At 33.9% G+C, this 23,165-nt stretch overlaps 1 protein-coding gene across 13 annotated transcripts in view; it reads left to right on the top strand.

The window, feature by feature from the left end:
• Positions 1-23,165, top strand: part of GPHN (gephyrin) — a 640,157-nt gene that overhangs the window by 115,539 nt on the left and 501,453 nt on the right. For all 13 annotated transcript variants that reach the window (XM_059059572.2, XM_059059574.2, XM_059059562.2 and 10 more), the window contains exon 2: positions 5,790-5,868. In XM_059059572.2, coding sequence (XP_058915555.1) covers positions 5,790-5,868 — 79 coding nt within the window. The remainder of the gene's footprint in view (positions 1-5,789; positions 5,869-23,165) is intronic.

Genomic DNA, 23,165 nt, shown 5'->3' with positions numbered 1-23,165 from the left:
TTTACAGTTAGTATTTCTTGTTATCAAAATAAGTGGGAAGCTGCTGCATAGCACAGGGAGATCACCTCTGTGCTTTGTGACCACCCAGAGGGGTGGAATAGGGAGGGTGGGAGGGAGGGTGACGCAAGAGGGAAGAGATATGGGAACATATGTATATGTATAACTGATTCACTTTGTTGTAAAGGAGAAACTAACACACTATTGTAAAACAGTTATACTCCAATAAAGTTGTTAAAAAAATAAATTGTAAATGTTCATTTTTTAATACTGATTTGTATGGAGTGTTTATTTTTGCATATGTCTTTCCACTCATTGAAAAGATAGTTATTGGTGAACACTGATACCAGTCCATGAACAGATAATTTTAATGGAACACATTAATTATTTGGAATGTGGTTTTAGAATTCTATTAAGTTTTCTTGCCTTTTAGCATGTACATTACATTGCAGAATAATCACATCCAATTGAAGATAAGGTGGAAGCTCCTTAGTTGCATAGTTATTAAGTGGATTTTAAAATATGAAAAAATTTCTTTCCACTTGGATCAGATCCAAAAAATGCTGCTCAAACTGTAGTTTGAACTCAGGAAACATATCTGTTGCAAATTTATTGGGAAAGTAGATTTCGCTTATTGTTTTAACTTTTCTCAGGGTGGGAATGTGTTACCTTTTGACATCAAAGTGCACAACAGCTTGAAATTACTTAAAATTACTTAAGCTTCAAACAACATTGGTAGTCGTGAAATGGTTATCATAGTATAGGTTTTACATATTAGTATTATTTTGGCTTGTAATTTTAGGTTGGATATATTAAGAAAATTACTAAATTTCCATCATGACAGTTTTTATCTTTCAGTTTGCTCAGTAATAATTCTTTACTTAGTTTGCATCGTTTTTAGGAGAATTCAGGGAACTTTTCTCCTAGGAGGTAGAAAATGATAGGACTTAAACATGGAAAAAAATATAAAGTGGCATATGAGGATATGTAATTGGTAATAGTCAAATGTATCTTAAAATGAATCTACTTAAAATGGGAACAAAATTTGGTGTAAGAAATGGATTAGAATCCTTATATTCATATGGACTTGCAAGGGTTGCTGAGTAAACAAAAATATCTTGAAAAAGTTGGGGGACTCACAGTTCCCAATTTAAAAGCTTCTTACAAAGCTACAGTAATAGAAAGTGTGATATTAGCATAAGGGTAGACATATAGATAAATGGTATAGAATTGAGTCTAGAAATCAGCTCATGTGTCTATGAGTATTTGATTTTTCAGAAGAGTGCCAAGGCCATTCAGTGGAGAATGAACAGCCTCTTTAGTAAATGATGCTGGAACAACTAGATACCCATACGTAAAAGAATGAAGCTAGACTCTTACTTTCACACCATGTACAAACATTAAGTCAAAATGAATAAAAGACCTAAATATAAGAGTTAAAATTATGAAATTCTTACAAGAAAACATAGGGGAAGTTCTTAATGACCTTGGATTTGGCAATGGTTTCTTAAATATGATACCAAAAGCACAAACTACCAAAGAAAAAATAGACAAATGGAACTTCCTCAAAATTAAAAACTGTTGTGCATTAAAAGACATTATCTAGAGAGCATAAAGACAACCTACAGAATGGGAAAAGATATTTGTAAATCATATGTCTGGGTCTAGTATATAGAATATACTATATATAGAATATATAAAGATGTCTTACAACTCAACAACCTAATTAAAAAGTGTGCAAATAACTTAAATAGACATTTCTCCAAAGAAAATATACAAATGGCCAACAAGCATATTAAAGAATGCTCAACGTCATTTATCATTAGGGAAATATAATCAAAACCACAATGAGATAATACTTCACACCCTACTGTTAAGACTAAATTTAAAAAGACAGTAAATAACGTCTGTGGATGTGGGGAAATGGAAGCCTTGTACATTATTGGTGGAATGTAAAATAGTGCAGCTGCTTTGGAAAACAATTTGGCAAAAAGTTAAACATGGAATTTCCATATGATCCAGCAATTCCATTTCTGGGTATATACCTTAAAGAGTTGAAAACAGGTACTCAAACAAATATTTGTACGTGCATGCTCACTTAGCCTGTTCACAATAAATGAAAGCTGGAATCAGCTCAAACGGCCAACAAAGGGTGAATGGATGAACAAAAGTGGTACGTACATACAATGGAATATTATTCAACCATAAAGAGGAATGATTTTTCTCTGTACATGGATGAACCTTGAAAACATTATGCTCAGTGAAAGAATCCAGACACAAAAAGTCATATATTGTATGCTTCCATTTATATGAAATATCCAGAATTATTAAATCCATAGAGACCAAAAACAGACTGGTGGTTGCCAGGGATTGGGGGAAGGAAAGGGAGGATTGGGGACTTGCTGCTTAACGGGTACCAGGTCTTCTCTTGGGATGATGAAAATGTTTTGGAAATAGACGTGGAGGTGCACAACATTGTGAATGAACTAAATGTCACAGAATTGTGCACTTTAAAATGGTTAATTTTGTGTTATGTGATTTTCATCTGAATAACAAAAAATATAGAGATTTATCTTAAAAAAATGAAACCAAGAATTATGGAGTTAGTCTATTTTTTCTTATATCAGGTATTAATTGAACTATCTGACATATTTTCAAAATAAAAGGAATTAAGTGCTCTTTTTTTGGTATGTTTTAAAATTACAGCATAATGACATTTTCCACTAAACCTTTAACTTTCACACTGTGGTCATAGAAAGGGACATTTTTTGAAAAATATGTATGTTCCTAAGAACCAGCTCTTAATTTTGTGATATTAATCATTGGAACAAAGAGCATAATAATTCCTTTTGTTGGCATATACTGTGGGGGGAAAGAACAACAGAAAAATATGATGACCAAACTGATTGATTTTGGTGTGGTTTACACATGAAAAAAGTATGTTCACTAGCTTCTTAAAATCTACCATGTTCTTATTTATAATTCAAAAACAAGATTTGTTACATTGGTGAAATATATTTTAAACTAAAAATAATATATTAGGCAGGTAAAATTTAAGAATATTTGTTAAGAAACTATTGAATTTCTTTAGATTTCTTGCTCTGTTTTAAACTTAAACTTTGGATGGGATATGAACATTAGAAAGTACCTCCTTTAGCAAAATGCATTTTCACTAGCTGACTAATAAGCCTTTATAGGAGCAAAGGTTTATTCTATTTTAATTAAGCCTCCAAAACTTTCAGGCTCTTGAAGTTTTTAACTAAGCTCTCATATTTGCCAAATTGGGCAAGAAACTTTATGAGAACAAATTTTATGATATATTATAATTTCAATATTAGTTCAACACAACTGGAAACCAACTTTTCTTATAGTGTAGCAACATTTTATTTTTTTGCTTTTGGCCCTAATTAGGAAATGGTGTAATGAGCATTTGTGTTAAAATTATGAAGAGCAGAAAGTTTGTCTCCAATCAACAGGTTGAGATCAGTGTCTGTTAAATATGGAGAGAAAATTATATATTGATCAAAATTACCTCATTGTGAAAAAAAAAGTGGGGGATACCTTTTTGGAGTTAATAATAAAACTGCAAACTTGATTTCAACTTCAGATGCTTTAAATGCATCATTACATACATTTTTCATTTATATTAGAGGCAGATTCAGATTTAGGGAGCTTATAACTTTGAGCTGTAAGAAAAGGGAATATAAAATCTGAACAAAATATTAGGTAATGGATCTTTGAAAGGAACAAGGCAAGTGTTATATTCTTGCTCCTTATGAAGATTGAAAATGGCTAAGAGATACATAATAAAACTGTTAAATTGAAATAGGAAATAATCACTTAATATGTATGCTAACAAATACAAAACTTTTATATGAGTAAAATTTTATTTCACCTCTAATTTTGGGAAGGATATTTTATCAAGGTATAGACTTAGATTCTAGATTTCCCACCAGCATTTTAACCATATTGTTCCATTGTCTTCTGTATTCCATAGTTTATGTTGGACGCTCAGCTGCAAGTTTTATTGTTTTTCCTTTGAAGGTGATGTGTCCTTTTTTTCCTCTTGCTGTTTTTAAGATTTTCTTCTTATCTTTGATTTTCAGCAGTTTGCTGAGGGTGGTTTTCTTTCACATTTTCCAGTACAGGGTTGGCTATATTCCCAGAGTCAATGAGTAATGTATTATATCAGTTTTGGAATATTCTCAGCTGTTTTTTCTGAAAATATTGCTTCTTCCCCATTCTCTCTCTTCTCAACTACAATTACATTAGCTGTTTGATTCCAACATGTCTCTTATGCTCTGTTCTTTTTTTTTTTTTTTTTCCCCTCTTTTTGCTTCAGTCTGGATGCTTTCTGCTGATATCTTCAAGTTCACTAATCCTGTGTTTTGCTGTGTTGAGTTGGCTAAAAACCCACCCACAGATTTCTTAATTTCAGATACTGTATTTCTCAGTTCTAAAATTACTATTAGATTCTTTTTCACAGATTTTAATTCTGTATTGAAATGTGAGAATTTTCATCTACTGTGAACATTTTTTCTATATCTTCTTTAACTTATGGTTTTCTTAAAGTCCTTGTCTTCTAATTCTGTATTATCTGTGGGTTGGCATATACATTATTTTTTCAACTGGTTATTGGTCACATTTTGTCCCCTTTCCTCCTTTCCTGTACTTTGTAATTATTATTGTATATCAAATACTATCATAGGATAAAATTGATGTAAATGTTATTTTCCTTCAATATTATATTAGAAAGAAATGATTAAGTGTTAACCGTCTCAACTCAGCCACAAATTGAGCTGGGTGGTTTGAGTGACAGCTTTAGATATTCTCAGTCTGCCTCTGGTTTTAAATGTCTTAAGGGCCAGACATATTGTGTTTCAGTTATTCCACTCTGCTGTGGCTTTGTACTAATGTACTGTGAAATTGTTGGAGATTTTACTCTACCATTTGGCTTCTGCCCCCTTTTACTCATCTCCCCTCTCAAGGTGGGATGCTTTTGATTGAGAGCAAATATCTCAAGGGGAGACCTATTGAAATTCTGCAGTGAAGGTGGTAGGCTCCATCTGTTGTAGTGTGACTTTAACTCCTAATCACTTCTGCACTGTAGAAAACATTATTTGCCCTGTGTCCCATTCTCTTCTTCCCCCAGAACTTCTTGTGCAGTCCTAGGCCTCAGCAAATCTCCCAGAAGAAAACTTTCTGTGTCTTGTGGATCCCATTGGATTCCAGTCTGTCATTGCCCGCCCAAGAGCTATCACAAACTATGCTGGTTTCTCTTTTCCCTGGTAGTGTCCCTCTGTCTGGTTCTTAAATCTAGATGGTAAATCCTCCCAGTAATGAAACAATCAGGAGGCTCAGCTTACCCAAGGAGAGATAGCACTTTTCTCCTATTTATCCTTTTTGTATCCAGAGTTCTCCATTGTCTTTAAAAATATGATTTTGGGGGATAGTTTATCTTTTTTTTTTTTCTAGTTGTTGTGGAAGCAGTGACTTGCTACTATGGACTGGGAAATTAGTCTTGTAAAAGTAAAATAAAATTTAGACCCATATGTTTATTCTTTTATATATTGTATTTATATAAAGTCTGTGTGCTTAGATTATTGATTTGTTATTGAATGTTAATATTTGCTGTTTAATCTACCAGGCCCAGAAATTGATCATTCTTGATGTTTAGAAAAACCCTATCCAGAGAACAAATTTTAATTTCAGAATTCCTTTTGGATAGTAATAATTTAAATGAAATGTAAACAAAAATTAATTTTCTTTTTCTTTCCCCTTTTCCTGTTTAGTGAGTGATAGTTGCTTCAGGAATCTTGCAGAAGATCGCAGTGGGATAAATCTCAAAGATCTTGTACAAGATCCTTCTTTGTAAGTATTTGGTTTTCAATATTAAGTGTAAATTAAAAGTTTATGATTTTTGTGACTTTCCAGAAGAGTTGTAGCAGAACTGATTTAAGGTTGAGTAATTTCTTGTTTTCTAACAATTTGTGTTACATATAGTGAAGCACATAGAACAGTTTCAACAGAAGTGAAGTTATGGAACACTTTCTGTTTAGAAATGGAAGAGATTTTAGAAGAGATAAAGTTGTGATTAATGATTGACTTTCAAAGAGTATCTACTAATGATTGATGATATCTTACCAATGTGGCAGTAGATAGTAGGCAGGGAAGATGATTAGTAGTTGTTTTGCTTGGGAAGGCAAGATTGAATTTGTTTACATCAATTTTAAACTTTTTTGAATAATTTATAATAATCATTTGTAAGTATAATTACATATGTAAAATGGTTATTTGTAATAATATACTTGACTGTATTGAATATATTTCTGATGTTTTACATTAGAACACTATGTATAGCACAAGATTTTTGAAGAGTTTTGTAGGTTTCAATTTTTAATGTTCTTGCTCGTGAGTCAATTCCATTCTTTATCAGTACATATTTCATATCAGAATATAATGTCACTTTCTATTTCTATTTCATGAATCATTTTTTTCAGTTTTATATTAACTGTAAATCATGCATACTGTCTTCTGTAGGAAAATATCCTTCCAGTAAGATCACCTTTTATTAAAAAAATATTCAATACTAGTTAAGCCCTGGGCAGCAGGGAAAGAAAATTGAGTGTTGGCAGATACTTTCTTTAATGATACTTAATGCATTCAGTAAAATATATTATAACAAAAAATTACTCTTCCACATCAGATGTAATCTATACTCATCAAAATTTTACTAGTAATTCATTTAAAATTGTGTGAGGAATAAAACACAGGAGTGTGTTGAACCTAAAGGTTATTGATTTCGTAATGATTTTCCAAGTCATTAAAAAAATATAGTTACAAGACAGAATGGTGAAAATGATTGAATATTGAAGTTATTGTAATGAACTCATTATTGTAATGAGTTTCGAAATGAATTTCCAATCCCAATTCTCTAAATTTTTTTTAATATCTCTTTTCCTCATTCAAAAAGAATGTCAGTATTCTTTCTCCATGATTTTTATTGAAATGAAGATTGATAAGTTGTCCTTTCAGTTCTATAAATATTTAATGAAGAATAGAATTGTTCTATGTGGATATAAATATTCCTAGTAAATGAATATTGAATAACATGTGCATGAGGATATGGGAAGAAACTTTACAATATCATTTAAAGATGTCACCCATTTGAATAGATAAAATAAATTATTGTATTATTTGTAAGGTATATTTTTGGTACAGTGGGATTATATATCTTTTTAATGCAGTCTTTTTGGAAAAGTGCTTATATGGACTTCAATAATATAAAAGCTGTGGAGAATATACTTGAAAAATGGATTATAATAATGAGTTGTAGTGTCTTGAAACACTTTGGTACTTCTTCCTAGAATGTAGAATAATATTCATAATGTCACCTATCACTAAAATAGGGATTTAATCTTAGAGAAAATTTCTAAGAGAAATTTATCTGAGATCACTACTACATTGAGTGGACAAAATAATTCTAAGTCTCTGTTTTAAAGTAGCCAGATATCTTAATTTAACATCATTCTCTTAACTTGGCATTAGTCTCTTGGCATTAGTCTTGAATGTAAGAATTCAGTGAGCAAGAATTTGTTTTTGCCTTTGACACTTGGATTTGGAAAGAACTTTTTTCTTTTCTTTTTTTTTTTGGCGGTGCGCGGGCCCCTCACCGTTGTGGCCTCTCCCGTCGCGGAGCACAGGCTCCGGACGCGCAGGCCCAGTGGCCATGGCTCACAGGCCCAGCCGCTCCACGGCATGTGGGATCCTTCTGGACCGGGGCACGAACCCGTGTGCCCTGCATCGGCAGGCGGACTCTCAACCACTGCGCCACCAGGGAAGCCCTGTATTTCATTTTTTAAAGATATATTTCTCACTTGCTGAAATTCTGTAGGGAAAGAAATGCCTGGTATGGAAAACTAATGTGTTTTTTTTCAGTTGTTATGATGGGACATATTTTACTCTGAGTTACTATTCTATAGCAATATTAACTTAGTACATACCTTAAGCCAGCTACCTCTTTTCTGGTACAGACTCCCAGACTCTTGATATAATTCTTTACTGTTCATCAGTTCATGTACACTACTTTTTGGTTCTATATAATTGTTTATGTTGTAACATTAAGTAGAAGATATTTCGGAAATAGCTTTTCTGCAAAAATCCCCTCAAAAAATAACTGGCATTTGATGAGTACTCTTGACGAGCATAAGGGTTGCTAAAATTGTATAATGTTATTTTAATAAATGTTCCAAATAAAAAATATTATTAGAATAAGATATGTGTGTTGAATGAATTTTCTATGTGCTAATATGCCTGGCAGATTTGTATTATGCTTCACCTACGTGAGCTCCTGATGCTGAAAGGAGTTGATGTATGAAGAAAAATTAAGTACTGTGTTTCAATCACTAATGCTGTTAGAAAGGAAGACAGAATACAGAGAGAAGGAAAAAGTAGGTTGAGAAGAACCCAGGCTAATCTGATCAATATTGACACTCAGAATGGTGTGTAGAGTGTCTTAATCAGATACATGAGCAGGTATGGAATATCTGTGGACAAAGTATAGTAATAAAACCGAGTTGTATGTGTGTATATGTATGAATGAATGAAGTTTGAGAGGTTTACTGCCTCAGAGGAGAGCAAAAGGACAGAACCGAAAGTGACTAATTTATACTCATATCTATGGCAAGCTAATGGAATAATGTGATAGATCCTCTGTAGTTTATCTAAACTGTGTATAGTACACAACCCAAGAGTTTTAGTAAAATCATTGTAGTAAAAGTAATTATTGGGCTTGAGTGAACTGAGTGAGCTATATTGTGTGAACATGATGAAGGAGGGATGCCATGGCAGGAGAAAATAAAGTTGTGAATCCCTAAGCAAGACTTTCTGATCTTGTTACTAACTTTTGATTTGTTGTAATAATGAGAGCAGAATCTGACTTGTGGCAAGGTTGTGGTGAGGGGAATACATGACAAAGTTTCTTCTCTGGGTAGTTACTCTAAGAATATTTGTTTCTGTCATAGTCTTGTAGGTGTTAACGTACAAGACCAAGTAGAGGAACTTGACTTTCACATTTTGCTAATAATGTACCTAAAGGTTTGTTTGAATTAGTAATTTGCATGCATGTTAAATTTTGAAATAAACAACAGTTTTAATTACTTATCTTCTATTTATGATTATAAACATTTTTCCTCTACCGTATGTATAATTTGTCAATTTGAGTTGTTTTATGAGACTTCTTGTATTAGTTGTGGTCTTCAGTGGCACATTGAAAAATGTTGTCAAATTTAACTTGATGTTATATTAGAAATGTATGTAATGTGATACATAATTTTCATACATACAAGAAACTATAAACATGGTATAATTAATTTTTATTCTCTAAGTGGAGGATTATGTGCTATTTAAATCATAAAAATTTTTACTTTTTCTTGTTATCTATGCTGGAGAGATGACTATTACATGAAAAGAGATACTGTATATAGCATACTTTAAGTTATATCAGTTGTGTTCTCTATAGTGATAGTTCTCAAAAATGCTTTCATATTTCTATTGTCTATTTGCTGAAGATGAACGATAAAACATATTACCATATTTATGCTTTAGATTTGTTAATTGCTTATTTGTAAACTATTTAACAGAGATAATTATTTGAACTCAGATTCATTTATAGAAATTATTAAAAGCTGTTTAAGAATCAAAAGAGGAAATGTAACATAAGAATGAAAAGGACTAACAGAAATTGAATACCTGTTTGTGCTGCTCATTGTGTTGATGCTGATTGTGTGTGTGGGGGGGGTATAGATGGATGTGTCTTGTTTGTTTAATTTGCGAAAGCTCTTAAAAATTTTGGTGCATCGTAAATATGTGATATGTAAATCAGAGGAAGAATTGTTTAATTCATAGAAGAATTGTCCATCTCTGAATACTAGAAATATAATTCATAATGTAGGATATTGGTAATTTTCTTTATAGGGCAAATAGGGAAGATTTATATTCCTTGAAAATTTTGCAAAACATGACAATTATGTCAGTCTTTGTTGTTTTTCTTTCTGTTACTCAGAATGTATTTTCAGTTGCTTCAGTAATGTTAAGATTTTGAAAAAGATTTTACCAAATTACGACCTCTTGTGATTTTTAAGAAAGGATGATTCAATAAAATAGAAGAAATCTTAATTATAAATTCTGGATAAATTGTGTTATGGATGAGGAAATCTTGTCAGTATTCTTGGTGTGTTTTTTTTAATTGTGGTAAGATAAGCATAACATAAAATTTACCGTTTTAACCAATTTTACCATTTATAAGTGTACAGTTCAGTAATGTTAAGTATATACACACTGTCACAGCCTATCCCTAGAGTTTTTCATCTTGGAGAACTGTAACTTTATACCGATTAAACAATAACTCCCTATTTTCCCCTCCCCCCCAGCCTCTGGCAACTACCATTCTTTCTGTTTCAGTAGTTTTGGAATACTCTAGGAATCTCATAAGTGGAATCATGCAATATTTGTTTTTCTGTGATTGATTTATTTCAGTTAGCACAATTGCTTCAGGGAGTTCCAGCATGTGTCAGAATTTCTTTCCTTTTTAAGGCTGAATAATGTTCCATTTTATATCTATCTATCTATATATATCTATATATATATATCTCACAGTTTGTTTACTTATTCATCCATTGATGGACACTGAGTTGTGTCTACCTTTTGGCTGTTGTGAATAATGCCGCTCTAAAAATGGGTGTGCAAATATCTCCTTGAGACCCTGGTTTCAATTCTTTTAGATATATACCCAGAAGTGGAATTGCTGTATCATATGGTAATTCTCTTTTTAAGTTTTTGAAGAACTTCCATAGTGTTTTCCATAGCGATTGCACCATTTTATATTCCTGCAAACAGTGTATAAGTGTTCCAATTTCTCCACTTCCTCACCAACACTCATTTTCTGTTGGTTTTTGTTTTTTAATATAGTAGCCATCCTAATGGGTGTGAGGTGATATGTTCTTGGTATTTTTAATTGAACTTCACCTCTTTTATCTTTAATAATTTTGATGCAGCTCATCTAGAGAGTAAAGAAAAATAAAAGGCACTCTCTCTGTTTGATTATTATGATACTTCAGTACCTTGTGAAGTAAACTGTGTTACTTAGTAAAATAGAAATTCTTTTCACTATGTTTACAAAGATTATAAAGTACAAATACATCCAGGGTAATTTCATAACAATATCATTTTAATCAATTAATCTTCCTTGTTATGTATTGTATTACTCATCTTGTATTAATACTGCTCTTTGTTATACCTAATCTGTAAAGGATTGCTTTTGGGTAAAAAAAAATGTTCTCTTTTAGTTAGAAGGTGCCTGATTGGAAATGCAGCATACTAATTAAATAATAACAAAAACCTGCTAGTTGAAATGTATTTTGATAGTATAGATCATTAGTGTTTGATAATGGCATTTAATGTTTAAGAACAAACATAAAATTGGACAAATAGTTGTATCTGATTGTAAATTTCTTAGACATGAAAATTTCATTTACCTTTATGTGCTTCTTTACAAATTTTACCACCTTTGGAGGAAGCTATTCTTTTCATGGTCCTGAAACACAGCCTCATCCCCCTGAGTATGTATACTTGTCTTCACATTACAATCTGATTGAATGATATTTTGGTCCCTTGGATCATGACATTAAATATGAAGGAAAAACAGGATTGCCATCTGGAAAGCAATCATATCTAAGTATAGCCTGTACTTATCTGCTGGTGTTAAGACAGGTTGCTGTGGTGAACTGAATTTCTTAAAAATGCCAGTCATCAGAAGATAAACTGGTTTTTGAAGTGGTTATTTTCCATAGAGCTGTACATTCTCCTACTGCAGGTAGATGATTTTAGTTAATGTTTTTTATGGCTTATTGATTAAATTTCAATTTTAATGTTTTTTTTAATGGCTTGTTTATTAAATTTCAATTTTAGAGTATCTTTGAGACCTTTAATATATTTTTAAAAATTTCTCTTTAGCTTTTTAAAAAAATTATTTTATTTTTGGCTGCATTGGGTCTTTGTTGCTCTTGTGGGCTTTCTCTAGTTGTGGCGAGCGAGAGCTACTCTTCATTGTGGTGCATGAGCTTCTCATTGCGGTGGCTTCTCTTGTGGTGGAGCACTGGCTCTAGGCGCACAGGCTGCAGTAGTTGTGGCACACAGACTTATTAGTTGTGGCGCACGGGCTTAGTTGTTCTGTAGCATGTGGGATCTTCCCGGACCAGGGTTTGAACCCATGTCCCCTGCATTGGCAGGTGGATGATTAACCACTGCGCCACCAGGGAAGTCCCAAGAGACCTTTAATTATTAAACAAAATATAAGAGTTTTTATATTGTTATCCTTTGTTTCTCTTAAGATAAATTTCATTTGATGTGGAAATGATTTTTCCAAGGACAGCATTTTAAACATTACTGATCATTCATTTTGCTCTGCTGCCAATAGTTCTGATAAATCCAAGACAGATACCAAGGCTGTCTTGTCTGTAGTAACATCTCTAACTGTAAGTTTTTATCATTTTTAATCAGGTTCCTTTTTTTTTTTTTTTTTTTTTTGCGGTATGCGGGCCTCTCACTGTTGTGGCCTCTCCCATTGCAGAGCACAGGCTCCGGACGCGCAGGCCTAGTGGCCATGGCTCACGGGCTTAGTTGCTCCGCGGCATGTGGGATCTTCCCGGACCAGGGCACGAACCCGTGTCTCCTGCATCGGCAGGCGGATTCTCAACCGCTGCGCCACCAGGGAAGCCCCAGGTTCCTTTTTGAATTATATGGTTATTAGACTGTAAAGTATATATTTGGACAGTACAGCTTAATCTAGGCTGGTGCTAAGGTATTATGGTACTGTGCTCTATGTCAGAACCGCAGATCCAAACACTTTGGATTATACTTTACTTTTAGAAGACTTTCTCTCATTTCCATCATTCCGTACATTCCTGCGAATGTGTGTTGCAGTTTTTATGGGTTCATTTTTAAAAAAATTTATTTAATCAAAACACTAGTAGATGTTCATCTTACATTCTTCAGCAGTTAGGTTTAATTGACATTGTTCTTGTAATTAAGGAACATATGATTGAAGATGGATAATATCTGAGTTGTCTGCCTGAGGCATATAGATGACCAATCCAGTATTCGAATTTTTTAATGAAATAAATAATGTATTGTTTTAATTAGTTGATTCTTTCATTTTCAGGGCACAGACACCTAAGTCAAACTAGCTTAAAAAGCTAGTTTGTGATTTGATTGGCATATGTAACTAAGGAGTACTTCTCAAGGAATCAAGAAAGAGTTTCAGAAACCAGATCAAGGGTGGGAGCCTCAAAGATGAGAATTAGAGAGTTTGTGCAACTGGGTTTGTTTCTCTCACGTTCTGTCATCATCTCTTTTGGTTTTTCTTGGCTTTATTCTCGCTTACAGCAGTCAGGCTTTCTCCATCAAACGGGCAAGATGGCTGATAACTTACTCTAATTCCCTTCCTTCTAGCTTCATAATCTCTCTTCACTTCATCTCTAAAACATAAAATCTCATGGAATAATTCTGATTTTGTTAATCTGGTCATGTGCCCAAACCTCAACCAATCACTGTGGCCAGGGGTGTAGGCTATCTTGACTTACCAGTCATGGGACAGATGCCTGTGATCAGAATGGTGAAATACCCTAATTAAATGAGAGAGAAGATAGTCCCAGAAAAAGAGTGACAAAACTAAGAGATGTCTATAGTGTATTCAGTCTCAGCTGTTAATTTCAGGACGAATGTATACATTGTCAAGAATTGTTATTATTTTAAAGCAGAACATTTTGCTTGCCTTTGCATATCATCTCAATTAGGTAGGTATTGGTAGTAATAGCTATAATAATTTTAAAGGACTGCATAGTTCAATTAATTGATAATAGTTTTTCCCTATTTCCTGATATTATTGACTGTTTATGTAGTACACACACACAAATGTGAAATGACTCATGAATTTATTACTTTAATTACAACTGGCTAGACAGCAGGTGGAATAATAGCAGATTATTTCTATCTTTCCATACTTTCTTCTTTCTTAAAAAGAGAAACTTTACCGCTATCCGTCAAAAAGGGAAAAGGAGTCAAAGTTTCTCATTCCCCTTTCCATTATAGTACCTTAACTGAGGAATATTATTATAGAGGCATATAAAAGTTTAATGGGAGCACTGACAAAGTATTTTAAAAAGAGGTGATCCTTGAAATGAAGCTTTTGTTAAGGAAATAAAAAGCAGGAAAGGAGGAAAGGAGGGAGGAAAGAAGGAATAACAGAGAGAGAGGGAGAGAATGATTGATTATGAGAATGAATAGAAACTCCAGGGGTATGTTACGCTTTTTAGAAGCTCAGTTTGGCTGAAGATGAATGAGAGTCTACGAGATTAAAACTAGTGATTAAAACAAAGTTTTGATATCCATGTATTTCATTTATCAAGAACACATTGATACATCTGACACTGATGGTCAGAGTGAAAAAATGAATGATTGCATTGTCTACTTATATTAGTTTTATATTGCAGTGTAACAGATTACCACAAACTTTCTTAAAACAACACATATCTGTTATCTCACAATCAGGATTTTGGGCACAGTTTAACTGGTTCCTTTGCTCAGGATCTCCCAAGATTGAAATCTAAGTGTTGGCTGGGGATTGCATTTTCATCTGAAGGCTTTACTAGGGAAGATTGCTCCAAACTAGTTCAGGTTGTTAGCAGAATTTGTATCCTTATGTTGTATGACTGTATATCCTGCTTTTTGCTGGGAGTTGGCTGGTTTCCATCTGCACCTTCCATCATCTTATGGTCTATTGCCCACTACAATGAAATTTCCTTTTCTGCATGGGAATCATACTCAGTTTAGTTCTGTCAATTTAGAGATGTAAAACCTAAAGCTCAGCCGAGTTATGATTTATCTAAGGTCCTAAAACTACATGGTGATGGGCCTCCTGACAGCCAGGCATTGTGTTCTTTCTACTCCTAGCCTTAGTTTTGACTTTCTTGGTTTTGTTCTCACATTTAAAAAATTTTTTTTCCAGTTTTATTGAGATATCATTGACATACAGCACTGTGTAAGTTTAAGATCTACAGCATAATGACTTCACATTTGGTTTTAGTTTGTATTGCTGAGTTTATTAAAAATATGATGGAATAACATCAGCACTGGCCACCTAGGAACTGACATTAAAATGTTTGAAAATATTTTTTTCTATATGGCTTGTAGGTATATGACTTTTGATCATTTAATTGTTCTCTCACCATGAACTTTTATATATATTTTTTCTCAATTTTTATTAGGAGGAGGAGGAACAGAATTTTTGTTTCCTTTGGTTATGGTTTATGTTGGTATCTGCAGAGACTAAACATGAGATTGAAAGTGAGATTTAACACCTGCAAAGGAAAAGCCTTAATGAAATAATGACAGTTGTGTCCTATATATGAACTCCTTTTGGATTTTTCAGTGGAAGATTGTTGGTTGTTGGTTGGGAAGACAAACAGGCAGGTAAAGAAGCTTGCTAATCAAAAGTCTGCCTAAGTATGCTTCCCTAATGAGTTTCCTAAGAAACACCTGCTTGTGACTCAGCCCACATTAGGAAGAAAATGACAAAAGAAAAGCTAGGAGAGACCCATTTATTTCTTTTCTAGATGTTTTAAGAGTTTAAAGTTTTAAAATACTATTCTTTGAGAGTAAGGAGAATTAAGTTACCTTTACCCAGTTACCTTTACCCAGCTGGGAAAATGTCCACAATATTAGACAATTGGGCAGCAGTTTAAAGGAGACTAGCCCTTGCTGCCCCTTCTTTCCACTCCTACCTGGTCACTGTGGTAAATGTTAACTACCCTAATCTTTTTTTTACCCTCCGAGAGAAATTAAATGAACTGTGGTAAATGTTAACTGCCCTAATCTTTTTTACCCTCCGAGAGAAATTAAATGAACGTTAAGTTAAGAAGGAAGCCTAAATTTTAAATTTAGGGTAATCCATTTAGGGAGGAAGGCTGGTTGAGCTGATTGAGCTTGGGTTTTTTCCTTCCTGGAGTCCCCTATGATCTCCCATGTGCTCCTCCCATATGTTGCCTAAACTTCTATCATAGCTTTTTACACTATATTATCATTGTTTGTGTATGTACTGTCTGTATTTCTCAATAGATTATAACTTCCTTAAGGGCAGAGACTGTTCATGTTTAATCTTATATCGCTACTACCTACCACAATAGATCCAACCAGACATATTCCTTAAATAGTTGAGTGAAGGAATGAAAGTGTGATTAAGTGACTAAATGAAAGAATGGGTAATGGAAAGAGTAAGAGAGTAACAGACTGAAAGTATAGTGAATATACATTGGCAAAACCTGCTTTTTCCCCATTCTTCAGGCAGTTCTAACATTCAGTCCTTTATTGGTGTTTAGTACAAAAGTCTACTCTCTCTGGTGACCTAATAACTGTATTTAAACTTTGATCAGCATTGATTCCTTCTGCAGCCTCAGTATCTTTCTAAGTGTGTATGAGATAAATGAGAGACCTAATTCCATGAGCAAAAGGATATGATGACCTCACTAATCTCCATGGTTTTGATTTATAGGCACTTGCTGTTTAGAATACTGAGAAGATATCGCCAACAAAGGATTCCATTTTTTCCTGATGAAATCGAGGAAGATCCCTGAAAGCATTTTCAAAATTGAATCTATTTTCTGAACAGTTCACTTTGAAAATAACTCTCATAGCATAATTTTGTAGAGGAAAAAAAATATTTTGAGTTATTCAGTCTTACTTTAACTTGTTTCTTAAAAGACAGTAATTTAAAAAGTAAGATTTTTCTTTTTGTTCTGTAAAGTTGTATCTTATCTTTCCCTCTTTTATAAATAACTAAGAGCATAGTCAGACTGGAAAAATATTTGAGTTGCACTTTGTGAGGTGAAGTGACATTTATATTCTGGTCAGAGTTTCACTTAGCCACCTGGCATTGAGTGCAAATTTTTATAGTTCACTTAAATTGGAAGCAAAGTGATATTAAGTCTTGACATTTTTTAGCAGAAAAAGACAAAATGTAAATAGGGTACTTTTAATACTTAGTTTAAAACATTTTTTTCTCCTCTATCATTAAGTCAAGAATTTAGAAGTGGTTAAAAAACAACTAGTGAATATTTATTGAGTATATTATACTATGTGTCATTTAACATGATAGGACCTGGAAAATAATGGTAAATAAAGTAGGCATGGTCCTTGCCATAATTTGGGGGACAGTTTTTAATAAAATGGACTTCAGGTTACTCTTTCTCTTTCCAGAATACCTTTATAAAGGACAGTGGTTTGGGAAGGTGTCAGATATTGCTAAAAGGATGTAATACAAAGGTCAGTTGTGTGTCCTAATACAGTATATTACATTCTCAAAAGGGTAGAATTAGATCATTTGTTATATATGTTATTTTTAACTTTTAAATTAAGTTATTTCATTGATTTATTCAGACCAGTGATTTAGTCAGGATAATTGGATTTGAGAAAGCCATCCAGAACAAGCTGTAGTTTGTCAGTGCCTCCCTTAAAGTGTAATGGAAAAACTGAACAGTGTTTTAGATTTGATCTGGCTATCACTGAAGATATTAAGACTTGCTGAAATTGTTTGTTGCACTTCTAATTCTTTGTGAATTTACTCTAACTTTCTTTTTTTGGAGGGAGTGGGGAGTAGGTAGGGAGCCTGAACAGAAGCATTATCCTCCTTTCCTAAGGATCTTTTTAATGTCTAGACAACTTTATTCTTTATTGAGATCTAAATCATATACCATACAGTTCATCCATTTAAAGTGTACACTTTAATGGGTTGTTTTAAAATTTTTATTTTATATTGGAGCATAGTTGATTAACAATGTTGTGTTAGTTTCAGGTGTACAGCAAAGCTATTCAGTTATACATTTACATGTATCTATTCTTTTTCAAATTCTTTCCCCATTTAGGTTATTACAGAATATTGAGCAGCATTCCCTGTGCTATGCAGTAGGTCCTTGTTGGTTATCTGTTCTGAATATAGCAGTGTGTACATGTCAATCCCAAGCTCCCAATCTGTCCCTCCCCTCCACCCTTCTCCCCTGGTAACCATAAGTTTGTCCTCTAAGTCTATGATTCTATTTCTGTTTTGTAAGTAAGTTCACTTGTATCTTTTTTTTTTTTTTTTTAGATTCTGCATATAAGCGATATCATATGATATTTGTCTGACTTACCTCACTTAGTATCTGGTAATCTCCAGGTCCATCCATGTTGTTGAAGTTGGCATTATTTCATTCTCTTTAATGGTTGAGTAATATTCCATTGTATATATGTAACACATCTTCCTTATCCATCCATCGATGGACATTTTGGTCACCTCCGTGTCTTGGCTATTGTAAACAGCGCTGCAGTGAACACAGAGGTGTATGTATCCTTTCGAACCACGTTTTTTTCTGGATATATGCCCAGGAGTGGGATTGCTAGATCATATGGTTGCTCTATTTTTGGTTTCTTAAGGAACCTCCATACTGTTCTCCATGGTGACTGTACCAATTTACATTCCCAGCAACAGTGCAAGAGGGTTCCCTTTTCTCTGCACCCTCTCTGGCATTTATTGTTTGTAGACTTTTTGATGATGACCGTTGTGACTGGTGTGAGGTGATATCTCATTGTAGTTTTGATTTGCATTTCTCTAATAATTAGCAGTGTTGAGCAACTTTTTATGTGCCTCTTGGCCATCTGTATGTCTTCTTTGGGGAAATGTCTATTTAGGTCTTCTGCCCATTTCTTGATTGGGTTACTTGGTTTTTTGATATTGAGCCACATGAACTGTTTGTAAATTTTGGAGATTAATCCCTTGTGTGTCACATCGTTTGCAAATATTTTCTCCCATTCTGTGGGTTGTCTTTACATTTTGTTTATGGTTTCCTTTGCTGTGCAAAAGCTTTTGAGTTTAATTAGGTCCCATTTGTTTATTTTTGTTTTTATTTCCATTACTCTAGGATATGGCTTGGAAAAGATATTGCTGCAGTTTATGTCAGAGAATGTTCTGCCTATGTTTTCCTCTAAGAGTTTTATAGTATCTGGTCTTACATTTAGGTCTTTAATCCATTTTGAGCTTATTTTTGTGTATGGTGTTAAAGAATGTTCTAATTTCATTTTTTACACATAGCTGTCCGGTTTTCCCAGCACCATTTATTGAAGAGATTGTCTTTCCTCCATTGTATATTCTTATCTCCTTTGTCGTAGATTAATTGACCATAGGTGCATGGGTTTATTTCTGGGCTTTCTATCCTGCTCCATTGATCTGTATTTCAGTTTTTGTGCCAGTTCCATGCTGTTTTGATTATTGTATCTTCGAAGTCAGGGAGCCTGATTCCTCCAGCTCTGTTTTTCTTTCTCAAGATTGCTTTGGCTATTCGGGGTCTTTTGTGTCTCCATACAAATTTTAAGATTTTTTGTTCTAGTTCTGTGAAAAATGCCATTGGTAATTTGATAGTGATTGCATTGAATGTGTAGATTGCCTTGGGTATTATACTCATTCTACAATATTGATTTTTCCAATCCAAGAACACAGTATATCTTTTCATCTCTTTGTGTCATCTTTAATTTCTTTCATCAGCGTTGTATAGTTTTTGGAGTACAGGTCTTTTGTCTCTTTAGGTAGGTTCATTCCTAGGTATGAATAAACCTAAAAATTATTCTTTTTGATGTGATTGTTTCTTTAATTTCTCTTTCTGATCTTTCGTTGTTAGTTTATAGAAATGCAACAGATTTCTGTGTATTAATTTTGTATCCTGCAACTGTACCAAATTCATTGATGAGCTCTACTGGTTTTCTGGTAGCATCTTCAAGATTTTCTATGAATAATATTGGGTTGGCCAAAAAGTTTGTTCAAGTTCTTCCTTAAGATGTTACAGAAAAACCCGAATGAACTTTTTGGCCAACCCAATATTAAGTCATTTGCAGTGATAGTTTTACTTCTTCTTTTCCAATTTGGATTTCTTTTATTTCTTTTTCTTATCTGATTGCTGTGGCTGAGACTTCCAAAACTGTATTGAATAAAAGTGGCAAGACTGGACATCCTTGTCTTGTTCCTGATCTTAGAGGAAGTGCTTTCAGCTTTTCACCATTGAGTACGATGTTAGCTGTAGGTTTGTCAAGTATGGCCTTTATTATGTTGAAGTATATTCCCTCTGTGCCCACTTCTGGAGAGTTTTTATCATAAATGGGTGTTGAATTTTGTCAGAAGCTTTTTCTGCATCTATTGAGATGATCATATGATTTTTATTCTTCAATTTGTTGATGTGGTGTGTCATACTGACTGATTTGTGGATATTGAAAAATCCTTGCATCCCTGGGATAAATGCCACTTGATCATGGTGTATGATCCTTTTACTGTATTGTTGGATTTGGATTGCTGGTATTTTGTTGAAGATTTTTGTGTCTCTGTTCATCAGTGATATTGCCTGTAATTTTCTTTTTTTGTAGTGGTATCAGGGTGATGGTGGCCTCATAGGATGAGTTTGGGAGTAGTCCTTCCTCAGCAGTTTTTTGGAATAGTTTCAGAAGGATAGGTGTTAACTCGTCTCAGAATGATAGAATTCACCTGTGAAGCCATCTGGTCCTGGACTTTTGTTTGTTGCAAGATTTTTACTCACAGTTTCAATCTCAGTCCTTGTGATTGGTCTGTTGATATTTTCTATTTCTTCTTGATTCACTCTTGGGAGATTGTACCTTTCTATGAGTTTGTTCCTTTCTTCCACGTTGTCCATTTTATTGGCATGTAGTTGTTATGATCCTTTGTATTTCTGTAGTGTCCGTTGGAACTTCTCCCTTCTCATTTCTAATTTTATTGATTTGAATCCTCTCCCTTTTTTTCTTGATGAGTGAGGCTAAAGGTTTATCAATTCAGTTTATCTTTTTGAAGAACCAGCTTTTAGTTTAATTGATCTTTTCTATTGTTTCCTTTGTTCCTATTTCATTTATTTCTGCTCTCATCTTTATAATGTCTTTCCTTCTATTAATACTACCTTTGGATTTTGTTTGCTCTTCTTTCTCTAGTTGCTTTAGGTGTAATTTTAGGTTGTTTATTTGAGATTTTTCTTGTTTCCTGAGGTAAGATTATATTGCTGTCAGCTGCAGAAGACCTTCCAATACTGGCAGGTAGGCCTGGCCCACAGGTCACTGCTTTTTTCCCCTGGGTCCTGGTGCGCACAGGACCTTGTATGCACCCTCCAAGAGTGGAGTTTCTGTTGCCCCGAGTCGTGTGGAATTCTTGCGATCAAACCCTGCTGACCTTCAAAGCCAGATTCTCTGGCGGCTACTCCCCCATTGCCAGACCTCCAGGCTGGAAAGCCTGACATGGGGCTCAGCACTTTCACTTGTGTAGGAGAACTTCTGTGGTATAATTATTTTCCAGTTTGTGGGTTACCCACATGGCGAGTATGGGATTTGATTTTATCACAGTTGCACTCCTTCTACCATCTCGTTGTGGCTTCTTTTTGACTTTGGATGTAGGGTATCATTTTTGGTAGGGTGCAGCATTTTTTTTTTTTTTTGGTCAATGTTTGTTCAGCAGTTAGTTGTAATTTTGGTGTTTTTGTAAGAGGAGGTGAGCTCACATCCTTCTACTCCTTCATCTTGCTGGCCAATTCCAGTTCTTAATGGTTTTTACTGTATTCACAGAGTTGTGCTCTCATCACCACCATCAATTTTTTAGAATATTTTCATTGCCCCAGAAACGACTCCCCAACCTCCCCCTCCTAGACAACTGTTAGTCTACTTGTTGCCTCTATATATTTGCCTGTTTGGGATAATTTGCATAAATAAGTAAATACGTTGTTTTTCTGACTGGCTTCTTTCACTGAGCATAGTATTTTCAAAGTCCATCCATGTTTCATATGTCAGTTCTTCATTATTTTTATTGCCAAATATTATTTCATTGTATCACATTTTGTTTATCCATTCATCAGTTAATGGACAGTGCGATTTTCCTACTCTTTGGAATTATGCATAATACTGCTATGAACATTAGTTTTAAAGGTTTTTGTATGGAAGTATGTTGTCTTTTCTCTTTAATATAGAGCAAGCGGTAGAATTTCTTGGTCATATGGTAACTTCATGTTTTAACATTTTAAGGAAGTGCCAGAATCACCCCCTTTCCCCCCAAATTTTTGTATTGTGGTAAAATACACACAATAAAGTTTGCCATCTTAACAGTTTTTAAGTGTATAATTTGATGGTATTAAGTATGTTTGTATTTTTGTGCACTTATCACCAACATCTATCTCCAGAACGTTTTCATCTTCCCCAAATGAAACTCTGTACCCATTAAACACTAACTCCACTTCTATGCTTCTCTGCAGTTCCTAGGAATTGCTCCTGGCAACAAGTATTCTACTTCTGTCTCTATGATTTTGACTACTCCAGAAACCTCATATAAGTAGAATCATACAGTATATGTTGTTTTGTAACTGGCTTATTTCACTTAACATAATGTTCATAATGTCTTCAGAGTTCATCCATGTTGCAGCATATCAAAATTTCCTTCCTTTTTAGGGCTGAATTATATTCCAGTGTATGCAAATAGCACATTTGGTTTATCAGTTAATTTGTCAAGATATACTTAGATTACTTCCACATTTAAGCTATAGTAGCCATCCAAATGGGTGTGAGGTAGTACCTCAATTTCCCTGATAATTAGTGATGTTGAACATCTTTCCATGTACTTATTAGCCATTTGTGTGTCTTCTTTGAGAAGCGTCTATTCAAGTCCTTTGCCCATTATTGAATTGGGTTATTTGTTTTTTTGTTATTGAGTTTTTGGAGTTCTCTGTATAATGTGGATATAATCCCTTATTAGGTATATTAATTGCTCACATTTTCTCCCATTCTGTGGGTTGCCTTTAACCTTTGTTGACATTGTTGTTTGATGAAGAACATTTCTTAATTTTAATGAAGTTCAGTTTGTCTTTTTTTTTCTTTTTTGTTGCCTGTGCCTTTGTTGTCTTATCCAAGAAATCACTGACAGATCCAACGTTATGAAGCTTTTGGCCTATTTTTTAAAAATATTTATTTATTTGGTGGTACCAGGTCTTAGTTGCAGCATGCAGGAGCTTCATTGCAGCGTGTGGGATCTTCGTTGCGGTGTTTGGGATCTT

The sequence above is a fragment of the Kogia breviceps genome, chromosome 3, assembly GCF_026419965.1.
Source record: "Kogia breviceps isolate mKogBre1 chromosome 3, mKogBre1 haplotype 1, whole genome shotgun sequence".
Classification (NCBI taxonomy): Eukaryota; Metazoa; Chordata; class Mammalia; order Artiodactyla; family Physeteridae; genus Kogia; species Kogia breviceps.
This window is presented reverse-complemented; position numbering and strand designations above follow the sequence as displayed.